We start from the raw sequence: 15,800 nt of genomic DNA on the forward strand, positions 1-15,800 counted from the left end.
AACTGCTGACAAAGTTGACTGAGTTTCTTTCGTCACTTCTCAGCACCAGCCCATATGTTGTCCCGAAGTGGTGGTAGGGCAAGCTATATTCGGGATGTGTACAAGCGCCCTGAAAAGGGCCTAAGGAGTTTTTCAGTAACTAATGCCCGTTTTCACCATCAATCCCTAATTTTTAAGTGATCCATAAGTAACACATAACAGGAATTTTGTTTTCAAAAACACTTTTAGCTTGGTCCATGGGCCAACTCGCTGGATTGTTTTCTTTTTTATGCATAACAAGGCAAGGTATTTGACCGCAATCGCACCTGGTGTTATGTGAGATGCAGTCTAGGAATTTTTTAGTATTTTTTCTTCCAGTAACTGGGCCCACCTTCAAATGTTTTCATTAAGAAATTAAACGCCAAATCAACAAAAATCTACTCTAGAATCTTGAGAGGGCCCAGTTGCTAGAAAAAAATATATTTAAAAATACAATTCAGCGACTTGGCCCGTGGACCAAGCTAAAAGTGGGCCAAGTCACTAAGACGACCTAAGTACTAAATAAATAATTTGATTTGATTTGATAAACGCTTCAATTCTAAATAATTACAGTTTTCACAAACCGACGTTTCAATTTCAATTGTCTGACATAATTAACGAGTACATGCGTAGGAGCACTAAGTATGCCCTAAGCGATAATAAGCACCTAGTTATTAGGCAATTACTAGGCTTAGTTAAGACCTAGAACCGGTTGGCTAACTGCCGATACGAGAGTCATGTTCAATCTGGGAATTAGTGGAACTAACTTATCGGATTTGCCGTTTGAACTGTCATTGTGACGTCATTAAGCTACTACCAATAATGTTGTAGATCTAGCTCATAATTTAGCCAGTGTTTGAAGTATGGGAGCGGCTTTTGTGATGGTCAAACGTCAGCAAGACTTCAGCTTTGTATCTCTATGCTCTGTCATGTCATCAAGTCATAAAATAATAAAGTAAAAAGTATTTTATTTGCCAACAAAAGGTTTACTTAAAGTCTGTTTTTCTAGCGGCTGCTGCACTAAGCTGTGCTATGTCAAAGTTACCCTTTTCAATAATATTTGTAATAGGTAGGTACTAACTAGGTACATAGGTAAAGTAGGTACAATGCTTAGCTCGCCGGATCTTTAGTATCATATTTTGAACTATTGATCCAGAAAAACTAAAGAATCGTTGCAAAGAATAAAACGCATATTCCAGATTCCCCATGGCCTACCTCCCAAGTCGAGTCGCACTAACTCAGCTACTTATATTGCTAGCACAAACTTATCCCCCACCCACATTCAGCATTTCAGACCTTACTGCATCGTAATAAGAACTGCGCAGGCGCACGTCATAGTGTGCGGCGGTTATCAGATGTGACAAACTGAATTAATTGTATTATTATAGTTGACGAGTGCGGAATCACAATTAGTACAGTTACGAAGAAAAGTGATAGTGGAAAAATGATTGTATCTAAGACTTTTACAAGCCTGGCTTAAATAAAGAAAATAAAAGTAAAATAGAAAGTATAAGCTTATTATAGTATGTAATAGACGAATAAACAGGTACAGTAGGCGCGCGAGTTCATGTCCATCGGGGCCTTACTTACTTACTTATAAGTTCCAAAAAATATGGAATAAGTAGATAAGGTTAACCTACTTAATTGGTAATAATTATTTATCGATATCGACATTAGCATAATTAGTTAGTTAGGTAACAGCACTACCGCATTCCTCAGGATGGACATGAACTCGCGCGCCTACTATATTTTAAATGCCTGAATGCAATAGCGTTAAACTGAACAAACTTCTTATTATTTGATGTTAATTACTTATTCCTCCAATGATCCAACAAAATTAATAATTTTCATTCCACATTTTCAGCTAGTAAAGTAGATACTTACCATATTTTACCTTTCATTAAATATAGGTAAAATGATTACATGATAAGTCATTGTACTACTTAGGTACTTTGACTGACATATATCACCAATCTGACTGAAATATACTTGTATAAGTTGTAGAATCTATACTAGAAGTTGCTTCATTTTCAACAAACTTTAAAATTAACTCTGAAACCTGCCTCGACAAAATTGAAATTAACTCTGAAATCACCAAAACAATAGCTACGACTTTTGTCGCCGATAGTCCCGCGGTTGCCTTTAGCAAGTTCCTAGAACGTTTTTCGTGTGTACCATAGACACTGCTTCGGGGAAGCGTGCGTCTAGGCCGAATTCGCCAAACCGACGTGATGTACCGACGGTTTTGATGGAAAGGTACGCAGGTGTTCAGGGTATGTACGACAAAATAAACGATTGACACACCAAAAATAAATTGCAGTCTTACACACAATTTTAATATTTTACACAGCGATGGACGACTTTTTCAAAACAATGGTAGGTACTAAAAATTACCCGTTTATAGGAATAGCGGAGCATTTAACATTACACGAGAAAGCTAAAATTCTACATAATTATTCGGATAAAAGTACTAGATAATTTTACCAATTTCAGATCTTTCAGAATTGATCGTCACTTACCATCAGGTGAGATACAGGCCAAGAGCTTACTCGTTTTGGATAAAAAAATATTTTTTTTCATTATGACGAATTATCATTTTCATTTTTTCATTTTTTTTTAAAGTTCATGAACCAGATTATAATTAAAGAATTTTGATTAACATTTCATTAGTTTACTCTCATAGAAGGGAACTCCGAGCTTAAGAAATGCGACCCATTACAGTCCCTTTTAGCGCCAGTTTTCATAACTCGCAACATTAATTTGTAAGCGACATGTAAGTGTCAATCATAACTCCGTACGACATCGTTATAATCACAAATCTCGTCTAAACCAGGGATGTTATGGATATCCGTAACCGAAACTTTCGAATATCAGAAATAAAAAAATATCCGTAACCGTAACCATAACCGATTCAAAGGTTTCGGATGTAGGTAGAGTCAAGGAAGTCCTTACGCTGATTTAATGATTGCATTTTGAAGTAGGTAGGTTGAGAACATGAGTTGTTTCCCATAAGATAAAAGCTTTTTTGTGAGACCAAAAGAAGGTGACAGATGACAAAGAAATCTCTTCTGTACCCATTCTATTCGTAAGGCATGAACTGTGTTGGACAACTATTGAAATTTGCATTCTATACTTAGCATAGATATCCGTAACCGAAACTTTCGGATATCGATATAAAAAAATCGTAACCGTAACCGAAACCGGTATAATATTATTCCAATATCCGTAACCGTATCCATAACCGAAACTACATATCCGTAACATCCCTATCTAAACCACTAAAAGTAATACATTTGCGACATGTAGACTAATTTAGTGCGTCTGCCCTTTTTTGGAGCTGAATAAAAAGTCGTAGGCCGTTTATAGGCATGCCACCAAAACTACGGGTGCGGTGGGAAATAAGAATCTTAGATATGCTTGATGTCTTAAATGATGTATGAGAAATTAATGTTAATGTAATGAAATGAAACACTGGTCGCTAGTCGCTACTGTAAAATAGATTTTGGAAAAATGATAGGTTTTACACCAAGACTCACATAGAATAGAATAGAATAGAATAATTGTTTATTTGATCCAAATTTAGAGGTTTTTGGTTCAATTTCTAGAAAGAAAGACACCAAATAACATTTTAAAAAAATTTTGCGTTAAGAATAGCATCTAGAAACATTAGGCATTCTACATTTTTGTTAGGAAATACCTATGATACCGTACCTCAAAAAGTAGAGATTGATAGGAAAGGTTGAGACATGTCAGACTCCCATAGCCTCATAAATTCTGACACCAAAATGACCTCAGTTTAAAAGTTATAAGGGGTGAAGAAGCGCTGTTAACTCTATTAAATAGCTTCCTTGTACAGCTTTTAGTATCCAGGTAAACCGTCGAACAGACGCTTTAAGACTTGGGACGATTAAAAACGAATTTTAAACCAAAAAATAATACTAAAATAATAAATAGTAACTTCAAGCAGTCATTAAACTTGTACTCACTATTACATTAATATTGTAATATTGAATTATGCCAATCTTTGTTTTTGTAACAAAGCTAAATATGTGACAATAATGTACCAGGCATTCGCAGTTTGCTATGAAATAAACATTTATCGGTATTAATAAGTGTAACAAGTATAACTCATGTTCACAGTTTATCATCAAACACTAAATCATGGCGTCATAATAAAGTCACGTAAAGGAGCATACAAATAAGAGCTGATTGCGCGAATGTTAAAATACATTACAACTTAGTTATACAGTTAATATTGACTAATATTTAAGGGTAGATACTAGAGGAAAATGATTTTTGACTAACGTTCCTGAGCGATTCTGATGATGATGAAGGTGATGGGCTCAACAAAAATTGTTTAATGTCAAAACGATGTTTCTCCTAAGAATTTGTTTGGAAACAAGCATCAAGGTCAGTGTTTATTTATTATTGTGTTTTTTATTGTTACTTACGTACGTAAATGTAACATTTTATTTGAGACATGTATCTATTAACAATAAAAAATAATGTCTTAAGTTCAAGTAAAAAAAACCTTAACAACAACAAATGCCAGTTCATGTTCATTGCGAATGTTACAAGTCAGCTACGCAGTGTGCATGCATCCCAACCGCGGTGCTTCATACAATTTCATACAATCATTTGTAAGAATGTTGTCACTGCTTGACAGTTCATAAACCGGACAATTAACCAAATAAGGATTCAAATGATTAAATTAACTCTATATAAAGAGCTCATTTACAAATAAGCCTTACTTATATCCGTCTGCCAGTTGCTTTTTTTCATTAAAGAATTTTTGCTGATTCCTTTTCTAGTTATAGAAATTGTAGAAATCTCCTCGGAAGGCGAAGGAATCTGCCTCATCAATGTTATCAAGATGTAGAGAAGGTAAGTTACACATTGTAGTATCTTAAGCAGTAGTAAATAGAGGCGATTTTTCAAAAAAAACTTGTTGCAGAAAGTTATGGAAGTCCTTGGGAGGCCTTGGTCCAGCAGTGGACGTCATATGGCTGAAACGAATGCAGCAGAAGCTGAAAAACACAGATATATTTACAAAAACATTGAAAACTTATTAAAATTATGTTCTTGTTGTTTTTGTTTAATTTTAATGTTTTTAAACTGTTTTCCTAAAACAGGCTGTTTTTTTTTGTCATTGCGTAGTTAATGTTAAATGTTAGTTATTACTAAAAGATTTTTAATTTTTGTTGTTGACATTTTGTGACAATCCTCTTTAACTCATCGTAACGTTTTCAATTCTGGTTGAATGTTATAAGAAAATAATGTAAGTAATATTATTTTAATTAATTAATATTTTTTTCAACAGGCAATGAAACCAAGACCAAAGAACCCATCAAGTATTCAAAGTTATGATAATAAAATAAAACTCATATGACCATCACGACAATAAATTAATTATCAAAAAGGCCATGCTGCCTTCAAAAATATTCACACACCATATACGTTGCTTGATGGACTGACAGAACGCATATATCGGTGGTAAATAAGTCACAATATATGGTGACAATTATAATACCACCTGTTAGTCACACATCCCTAAATATTTTGAAATCTAGGGCTGTAATATAAAAAAACAGGAAAAGGTTGGAACTTTTGCAATTCGATACTGGCTACACTTTTGCTAGCTTTAAAAAAAATTAAATGGCATAGTTACGTTCGAAATTCGAATTCCAAAACAGTTTTTCACACCTTTACTGACATTGCAACCATGCAAAAAAATTAACATACTGCACTGGCCACTAGTTACCATATTATTTTCATAAAAAAACTGTTTGACAGCTAGAAGTTTTATTACCTTTTGCATCTTTCCGAAAAAAGGGTCTGTCAATATTATTTAGCAGTAGCCTAGCAATATCATTTGAAACGACAGATTGCAATTATGCATCTCTAGCAATTATAGTAAGTCTCAAGCTTTCAATAAAGCAATGCAAATAACTTTTTTTCTAGCTTAACAGATATTCTATCAGCATTGCTTTTTATTTATTGGAGTTTCAGCAAACTCGCTCCAGCTCTACACTGGAAAACATCGTATTTTTGTTTACGTCACTCACTATCATGCTCGCTCCGACACTCTGGACCAATTTGAAGAAATCTTTCACCGTTAGAATCCTATATTTCTAACGAACCGGTACGAAATTCTCCGGGTCAGACAGTTTTTAAACACAGTCAACCCTGCTCCATTCCCGGTTATTGTCAATGACTCAAGACGTTTGAATTAGCGCCACTAAGTATGTATAGCGCGGCCTGTAGTTACAAGGATGTCATTCCCTCCGTAGAAGGAGGGCAATTTAGCCAATAATAGAGGAAGGAGGCCCAAGGTCGCCCATTGAGGGAACGTGGTGCAATCAATTTGAGATTATGCCCTGTCTGATGAAGGTTAAGGTTGGAATTAATTGGATAATCCTACTAATAATTTATGGAAAGGATGCTAGATGTATGATGAAAAGAAACAAAAAAACTCAATCAAAAATAAACCTTTGTAAAGAAGCTCTTGAAGTCTTCCAGCGACTTGGCCCACTTTAACTTGGTCCACGGGCCAAGTCGCTGGTTTGAATTTATAAATATTTTTTCTTCCACCAAATAGCTGGAAGACTCCTCTTGAACACGAAAAAGTTCGAAAAAAGGTGCTAAAATATTGGTCAAAGGCCAAATACGAGTATTTTTCATTTCTATTTCTGTAGCCTTTATGTCCTTAGACATAAGTAAGGAATTCTACAATAAACTTCATGAAGCTCACCCTATGCGTCATCCCACACAATCAATATGTCGCAAGGATACGTTATGTTCCAGTTCTTTACGCAAGTCCTTTGTTTATTTAATTAATAATGAGTATCGCTTATTCCGTGGGTTTTCCCATTGCCGTATCACGCTCGAGCCTTGTTCGCACTAGTCGAGTAACTTAGACGCACTCGTCACTGCGAGTACTAATTTAGTAGCTAAACGTGTCGAAACACCAAAAATTTACTCTAGTTACTAAATCGTTTAGTTAACACAGAACGTCGCTTGCCTCTCTAACTGACGTAACTGACATTTAAAAAAAAATCCGGCGATTAGACAGATCGATTTGTCTTGCAAAATTGATTATAATGGTGTAGATAACTCAGTTTCGAAAACATGTCAGATACGTCAGTTAGAGAGGCAAGCGACGAGAAGAGGTTTGCTTCTTAGGGTCTTCCGATATGCCTCCAAACAACAGGCATTTCCATCAGTACACCATCTCTAGAGTGTCTGTGACTCCGGATAGCTCACTCATTTGCTTGCGTAGTAGCAAAGGATACCATGGACGACTGTTTTTGAAAGCCTAGAACTCCTCGTGCAGCTGAACAAGCGATGATGGCTCCGCTGACTTGAGTTGCGACTCAAACTGGCTCATGCGCTGATGTAGTGATGACTCGAGAGACGATTAGTTGTCAATCCAAGGTTTTATTTTGACAGGTGAGTAGCACCCCCCACCACGCGTCCCTGTTCACTCGCGCACTGACTAAACCAGGCTAAACGAGTTCATAATAAAAAACCACTAATAAGCACTTACAGGGCAAATATGACCATCCTAGACTGCATCTCTATTCTCACTTAACACGATTGCGGTTGCAGCCTAATACCTGCCTTGTTATGCTTAAAAAAGTACACGACCAAAGTGTGAACCTCAGATCATAGGTGTGAACGGTATTTTGGTCAGTAGCAAGTAGTTTAGTTACTAGAAGCAAGTTACTCTACAAAATTACTCGACTAGTGCGAACAAGGCTTCAGTGCTTGCCTACTGTGTTAGTTCATTTAAAATTAGCTACAATGACTTATGACATTACGTCTACTTTAATTCATGGAGGTTTTACTTTGTCTTTAAAAAGTGAAGTGTGACGATTCAGGAAAACCTTGGAACGTCATATTAGTGCATGAGTCTTCCAATGCTCAATGAGCATCATCAATCGCAAATAACGTTTTGCCTAATAGTAATTAGTTTAGAATTTAAAAAAATAACACAATTCTTAGATTTTTTTTCAATAGATTTATGAGAAAATATTTAAAAATTCAATCCAGCAATTCGGCCCATGGACCAAGTTAAAAGTGGGTCAAGTCACTAACTAATCGCAGCTTACAGAATAATAACTTAAGTAGTATTTTTTATTTCAGGTAAAAGGAAAAGTGGTCGAAATATTAGAAGTGCATCGCCTTATCAGTGGGTAATTTGGTCCCGGCTGGTAATCCCGTACACGGATAGCACAACACTATTAGTCATCATAAACAACAAGCGGTGTTAATTAAATAAAAATACACCCTATTTAGATGGGGGTAGGCTTGAAAATTAAGTGGGTTTGTTCTATGCTCACAATTTACGGGTACATGGATCTTATTTTTTATGCCGGTTTATTTCATTAGACGCGATACGATCAGCCACCCACGCCGCGTTATAATGACTTGCCATATCTACCGTAGGTCACAGCTCGTTTAGAACAGTAAGAGCGTCACATTAAGGCGTCAGGAGCGCGACAGCTGCAGCGCGGCAGCGGCATTTTTATGTGAAGGTAGTGAAGGCATGCAACCGCTGTCACATAGTATGAAATTTTCGGCAGCGCGTCTTTCGCGCGTTTGTAAATCGCCTAAATGTGAAAGCGCTCTAAAGGTGCAAGTTCGTAGCTGACTGCACACAGCAGCAGCAGACGACTTGTCATCGCGACACGTCACTTTCTACGAGTATTAGTCCGGTCAAATTAGACATGAACCCTGAAATAATTCGCGTACAGCTGAAAATTGGTACGAATGTTGAAACTGAAACAACCTATTGTTATAGGTACTTATACTGTTTGTACCTAATGGGGAGGACACTGTCGTCCATACTACAGGCAAATGCCTATTTTAGAAGACAGAAGATTCGCTCAAAATTGTAAAACTTTTTTCTTGCAATAAGACATTTATTAATTTTTTTAAGTACGGAGCACCATTATGAATGAAATGTAAAAAATCCCCATCGATCCGACATGTGCTAAAAAAATTTCGAGGTCAAAGTAAAAAAAAAACGGGTATTTTTAGCACAAACATGCCGGATCGATGGGGATTTTTTACATTTTACACATTACTGAAACACTTAAACTTCATTTAATAACTTATATTTATAGGAAATAGGTACCTTAATATTTTCCTTGTTCTTGTTTGTTCACTACTAGTGAAAGCAGAATGAATGATATAAGTTTGTTTTTTCCCTTTTTATTAAGCTCGTCTCAAAGTATCTGGTAAACAAAATTACCCTTATCATAAGAACATCAAATGAAATCAAATCAAATGGGTTTTATTGCTTCATGTTAGTACAAAAATTCTTAAATAATAAAAATACCCATAATAACATAGATTATTTTGTTGCAAATAAAGTAGCTCTACATATAAAAAAGGTAGACTCGCGCGAATTGAGTTGGCTGTTATGTCCTGTCCACGCGCCAGTCAGCTGCTAAATGTCATACTCATTTCTATTCTTAAGACAATAGCGGTAAGGTCTCAAACTGAATAAATTAATGCGCAGCTGACTGTACATTTACGCAGAAAGGCGATAGTACCGTTGGAACGACCTAATTTCTACAATTAGGGCCCATTTTGTGTATCAAGATCGAAACTGATTTACTAAAATGGTGGCAATGTTGCTTGTTACAAAATACTTCTATTGTCCAAAAGACACCTTGCTACTGTATATCATAGAACTTATGCTCCGGTGGTTGAATGGTGAGCGAGTGAAACTCAAGAGGTGTAGGGTTCAATTCTCTAGTGGGTTTTCTGATTATTTTGTAGTACGACAAACTTGACCTTCACTGGTTGGGTTTTTATTGGCAGTCAAGCTATAGACAGTTGCAACGGTGGAAAAGAGAGGTGAGAATATACCCAAAGAAATGGGGTACTGTGTATAATGCTCACAGGTGGCTAAGGAAGGATATACAAGCTAGAAAATGACAGTCGACAGAGTTGTCGAATGCACCACCTGGGAATCGATCCTGGGAATTTCAAGCCGGGTGAAAACTAAGAATTCTAGGTACTGTATTCATGTGTTATTATGTTGGTTTATCCATACTTGAGTAATATAGAAATAATATTGAGTATTTACAACATTGTGCGGATATGATATAATTTCATATTTAATTCTTGCGGTCAGAATTATCTGTGAGTAAATTAATTATTATTATTTTCAGGACTATTATTATGACAGTAATGTAAACATTTTAATGAATATCAAAACATTAATAAACTAATTGTTGATACTTAAAACTGTTTCATATTATGGATCATTCATGATCGAACCAGGTTGGCGTCATCACCGTCACATCTAGGTTACATAGCGGCATTTTTTTGTGTAATAAATAGTCACAGTTTTCCGGAAAATTTTCAAATACGGAAAAAAAACTGATCGAATTTTTTCGCGGACGCCAATATCGTGTGTAATATTTAAATAACGAGACAGGTCCAAACGCGATCTTTTTTATGAAGAACCTACATGGATTACTACGGCTATGTTGCTACAGCCGATGGATGACTCTACTATTTTTCAAAATATTTTAATACTAGCTTTCCGCCCGCGGCTTCACCTGCGTGGAATTTTGTCTGCCACAGAAAAACTTCATCGCACGCGTCGCGGTTTCAAACACCGGGATAAAAACTATCCTATGTCCTTTCCCGGGACTCAAACTATCTCTATGCCAAATTTCATCAAAATCGATAGATCATTATTACAGGTAGTTATAAACATTAATTAAATTAAATCTATGTACAAATTGAACTGAAAGATAGCACTTATTAGAATATTAGCGCTTTCATAAAGCTTCATTTGCATAATCCTATGGCGTGACGAATGTCGGCCACGGAAATGTTAAGGAGAGTGCCTAATGGCTAGATGGTAAATTTTCCACGTTTTTGCGCCTATCCAGAGCAGAAATATGAGCAAACGAGCATTTCTACGGCCGGCCGCAAATGTGGTAGTAGGGTTAGCAAAACACTCTGACAATACTAAAAAAAATCTGTTTTAATGAAGCTTTACTATATGAAAATATACACGTACTTAAACTGATTTTGTATATCTTTTTGTTCCAGTTAATCTCCGAAAGGGCAAGATTGATTTTGACAAGACTTTTAATAGATAGCTGATGTTATTTAGATAATTTAAGCTACTAAAGTAGGATTCAAGTAATAATGGGACGTGTAAAAGCATTTTTAAAAGCCTTTTTGCACAAAATAAATGACTTTTATGACTTACTTATAATAAAATATAAGTAAAAGTCATAAAATCTGTGATGTAAAACTTTACTTTGTTAAACTCTTTACTGGACGCAGTTCCATTATAGTGAGAGGTTTAGTTTGACTAAACTATCGTATTCTCATGGTTGAACAAACGAATAAAGTTTCCTCTTTTTAAGATTTTAAAAATAGAATGTTCTTTTTTTGAATAATTTAAAAGAAAACGTACATCGAAATGTCACTTGCGCATACTCCTCACCTTCATAACCAAGTATCAATAAAACACTAATGTTGACGCTACTATAATATTTAATTAAGTTGTTAACAGCCTCGCCGATGTCTGACATACCTTTTACGTTGAAGAATGCCATATTGAAACACTCTTGCTGATATGGAATTAATATAAGTCCCCCGGTTTTTATGGCCGTTGGTTTCACATAAAATCCGGTGTAGTTATTTTGGTATTGGGGAGACCGGGGTGAATTGTAACAGAGGATATCGGAGTTGTGACATTGTCGATTTTTTGGAACTTATTAACTACCAGCAACCCGCCCCGGCTTCGTTAGGGTGCTAAGTATTGTATAAACCTTCCTCTTGAATCACTCTATCTATTAAAAAACCGCAACAAAATCCGTTGCGTAGTTTTAAAGATCCAAGCATACATAGGGACAGACAGCGGAAAACGACTTTGTTTTATAATATGTAATTAATGATAATGACTAGCGAGCTCGAACTTCGAACTCCTCCAATGTTCTTCTGTTTAATTTCGTTGCGGGGCCAATGACAGTTTAACTTTCTCCCGGGACAAACTTGACCTTCACTTATTGGGTTTTTATTGGCGGTCAAGCTGTAGATCCTGGCTACACAGAAGTTGCAGCGGTGGGAACGAGAGGTGGAGTCCCGTACTAGCGAGGTCATAGCAGTGCACGTTTTTTTTAGTCTCACGCCCGTTTTCACCATCAATCCCTAATTTTTAAGTGACCCCTATGACAACAAAATTCCTGTTAATTTTTACTATAGGGGTCACTTAAAAATTGGGAATTGATGGTGAAAACGGGCATCAGACTAACAAATGCGTGCTTTTGCGAGCTCGCTGATGGTTAATAGGTTTCCAAAAATCGACAATGTCACAACTCTCCTCTGTTACAAGTCACCCCGGTCTCCCTTCTTGATTTATAGTCATGAAGTCGTACGCTGTCAGATTACCTAATTGACTTTCGCAAATGAACTTTTTTGCTGACGGTACTATGGAATGTGGGGTGTGTTTAAAAGAAGTTTGGTTGAGGTTTAACGTGATTTGTCTGAACAAATCGTTTAGATTGGTGGTTCACGTGCTAGATTAAAGGTGTGGTCGCGGGTTCGAATCTTGTAGGTATCAAATGTAACAGAGATAAAGGAATTGTAGTTTTGACGTTACTGTTATAATGTAATATTCATAAGTACATCATAATTCCTTAATACAGTTTTGTTGCAAAATAAGACCATTTGCCACTATGTACGAGTACGTAACTTTAAGATACAACAACGTATCTTAGCTTTTGATAAGCTCCATACATACCCTTAAATATATTCATAAATAAATACATAAAAACATTAGAAATGATGTTTTGGACATTAGAAATTCAAATATCCGAAGATTGCACTATAACGCTGACTCACTCGGCATTATTACATTCCATTTTTTGTTCCATTTTGCTTGTATGAGATTAGTTCTGTTGTCCAATGAAAAAAGAGAGGACAATGTTTTAAATTTACATTTTTAATACACGCGCAACTCGTTCTACGAGGATTTTTTAATTATCTAAGTTACTAGGCTAGTACCTATTAAATGACAAATAGACTATATCTAATAATTATTATTATGACTTTATGCGAAAACATCCAAAATAGAAACTGAATAAGTGAATTTTATCGCTGTTAAACAAGGAAAAATGCATGTTGCAATATTCGCTTTGCTAAATAATATTATCGGTTCTGACTTCGAACTTAATTCACAACAATGTTACGTCATTATGAATGAGAATAAAAAGAGATAATCGCATTTTAAAATTAGAAATGGAACGTAGAATTTGTTCCAAAAAAGAAAAAATATTCGAATTTCAAATTAATCTGAAAACAAAACAGTCGGAATTTTTCAAATATGGAAACCACAGAACTTAGAAACCTCTTTCTATGTTTGTGATGGAAACAGTTTAAAAAGAATTTAAAAGCACTTACCTAGCATTTTACTCAGGTCAGCGTTGTGGAGGTCCGGATTCTCATCGGCCAGCTTCTTGCGTTCCACCTTCGCCCACACCATGAAGGCGTTCATGGGCCTTCTTATCCTGGCCTCCTTCAAGGCTTTGGCTTGCCCCATCTTGGTCGTAAAGGGCGCCCTTGCGTACTGCTGACTCGAGTAATCCCTTCCAGTATCGTACGGACTTCTGTAGTCGTACTGGGCTCTGTAGTCCAAACCGTATGGTAGAGTGGACCAGACTACCAGCTCTGGGCTGGTTTGGTCCTGCCCAGAGTCGGTGCTATTCTCAACACCCCCCTGCACGTATTGTTCGTAAGAGCGGTGGTAGGTGGGGGGCGATTCTGCGATACCAGCCCCTCCCGAGTCCATCATGCTGAAATAAAAAAAAGTAGTTAAATATTGGACGTGAAGCGCATTTACAATGTTATCCTGAAGTGGTGGTAGAGCACACTATATTTATTAATGAAAACACCCATATTCACAAACCATGCTTACTTAAGTGAACCAGCAAATCGAACGCACAGTGTTGAATAGAGCTTTGAGATTGGTTCGTGTATGACCTTGAGCGTCCACGCACACTGTAAGACTTTATAGTCATATTTGTGAATACGGGCCAAAGTGCACTGAAAAGGGTCTACCAATAAAATAAAAAAAACATTTATGATAAGTGGCTATTAAGCCGTGGTTCATAGCAGTTGTCGATGTCATGCTGGCTGAATATAAATAGTTTTGTGCTTTATCCGAGTTTAATCACGAGAGTTTTTAATAGAGAGTTGTGCTCATGCATCTAAACCATCATTTTATGAATTCAAGAGATATTCGCCTAGTGTCCGATCAGATTCTCGCAAACGATTGTAGCAACCCAACTTAGCAACCTAATAGACTCGCCAAGCGCCTGAATCGACACCTCGCTTCTCGAAACCGTCGCTTCCACTGAACGTCAACTTGCGCGAAGGAATTTGAAAAATCATCGGTGTCATTTGCTATATCGAGTTAGTCGCAGGAAACAACGTAAGGCGAGCTGCGATACCGATCGCTGAAACGCGAGCGTCTGTCGCCACGTCTAGGAAAGATGAGGTCTATGACTCTATGGTTACTGGTCTATGGTTCATTGGATCGTTTTAATGCGCGCGCGTGCCGTCATTTGTTTAGACCACAGATTAGGTTATACAGTTTCGTTGCAAAATCGCCGCTATTACAACTACTTATGATCCTATAGAAGCACCTTGATAATGTGTACTTTTTATCTGGGACTATTCCCACCGCCATTATGACCGCCAGTAATAACCCAACCAGTGAAGGTCAAGTTTGTCCCGGGGGAAAGTTTACTGTCATTGGACCCGCAACGAAATTAATCAGAAGAATGTAGGAGGAGTTTGAAGTTAAGGTATACCCGAATGTGTACATTACTCATACTAATATTATAAAACAAAAATGACGCTGTCAGTTTGTTGTCACGGAATCTGAATAAGCCCTAAAAGGGTAAATGAAAAAGGGATGAAATTGGATAGGGCAGAAGCTAGATATATTAAATAAAACAGTAGGTAGGTAAAAAGTTAAAGAGCGTAATCATAGTGTCATAATAACCACAATAATAATAATAATAATAAGCCCCGCAGGGCAGCTTTGTGGCGAGCTGTTGGTGAGTAGCGACACCACGGGGCCAGTTGTTAATCCGAGTGCTCCCGAGAGTCGGTCAAGACCCTCGTCTTCGGCTTGCCGAAGTGGAAACCGAGAGGGTCTGCAGGACTTTCACCTCTGGCTTGCCTTAACCGGCCGGCCAGAGTGGAGTCGCTAGAGCTATATGCTCCAGGGGTGGAAGTGTTAAAGGGCATAACGCCGCGAGTAACTTCGGAGAAAGCGCAGCACACCTCTCTACACCCCTGAGCTGGCAGACGCCAATGTTGCCCCTCAGTCCGGTCTATACGACCCATGACGCCAGGGGGGGCCCATTTAGTCGCTGGCTAGTCACCGCCTGCCATTTTTTCAGTCCGAGACTATGAACCAGGCAGGTGACCCGTAGTCTCCATCCATAGCCCAGTAACCAGTCCATCCATCCTTCATCCATAACCCTAGTCTATTCTCCAATAACTGCAATAGCTCCTGTGCACAGGCTGGGGATGGTCTCTGGCTACATCCCATGATATAGTCAGAGACTAGATCAAGCATGTGCACCACTTTCACTTTTGTCGATTATTTTGCGCTTAAAACGGCCTCTACGTGTTGGATCTGTATCCCCACGCAAGCCTTATAAAGGACCGGGCCACTTTTGACCCGTGAGCTCCAAAGCGTACAACTACAAACATAATAATAATAAATACTC

At 37.3% G+C, this 15,800-nt stretch overlaps 1 protein-coding gene across 1 annotated transcript in view; it reads right to left on the bottom strand.

Annotated features, from left to right (window-relative positions):
• LOC135082850 (putative transcription factor SOX-15) overlaps positions 1 to 15,800 on the bottom strand; it is a 135,422-nt gene that overhangs the window by 81,793 nt on the left and 37,829 nt on the right. The window contains exon 3 of the mRNA XM_063977611.1: positions 13,459 to 13,850. Within this exon, the coding sequence (XP_063833681.1) occupies positions 13,459 to 13,850 (392 nt within the window). The remainder of the gene's footprint in view (positions 1 to 13,458; positions 13,851 to 15,800) is intronic.

The sequence above is a fragment of the Ostrinia nubilalis genome, chromosome 22, assembly GCF_963855985.1.
Source record: "Ostrinia nubilalis chromosome 22, ilOstNubi1.1, whole genome shotgun sequence".
Lineage (NCBI taxonomy): Eukaryota > Metazoa > Arthropoda > Insecta > Lepidoptera > Crambidae > Ostrinia > Ostrinia nubilalis.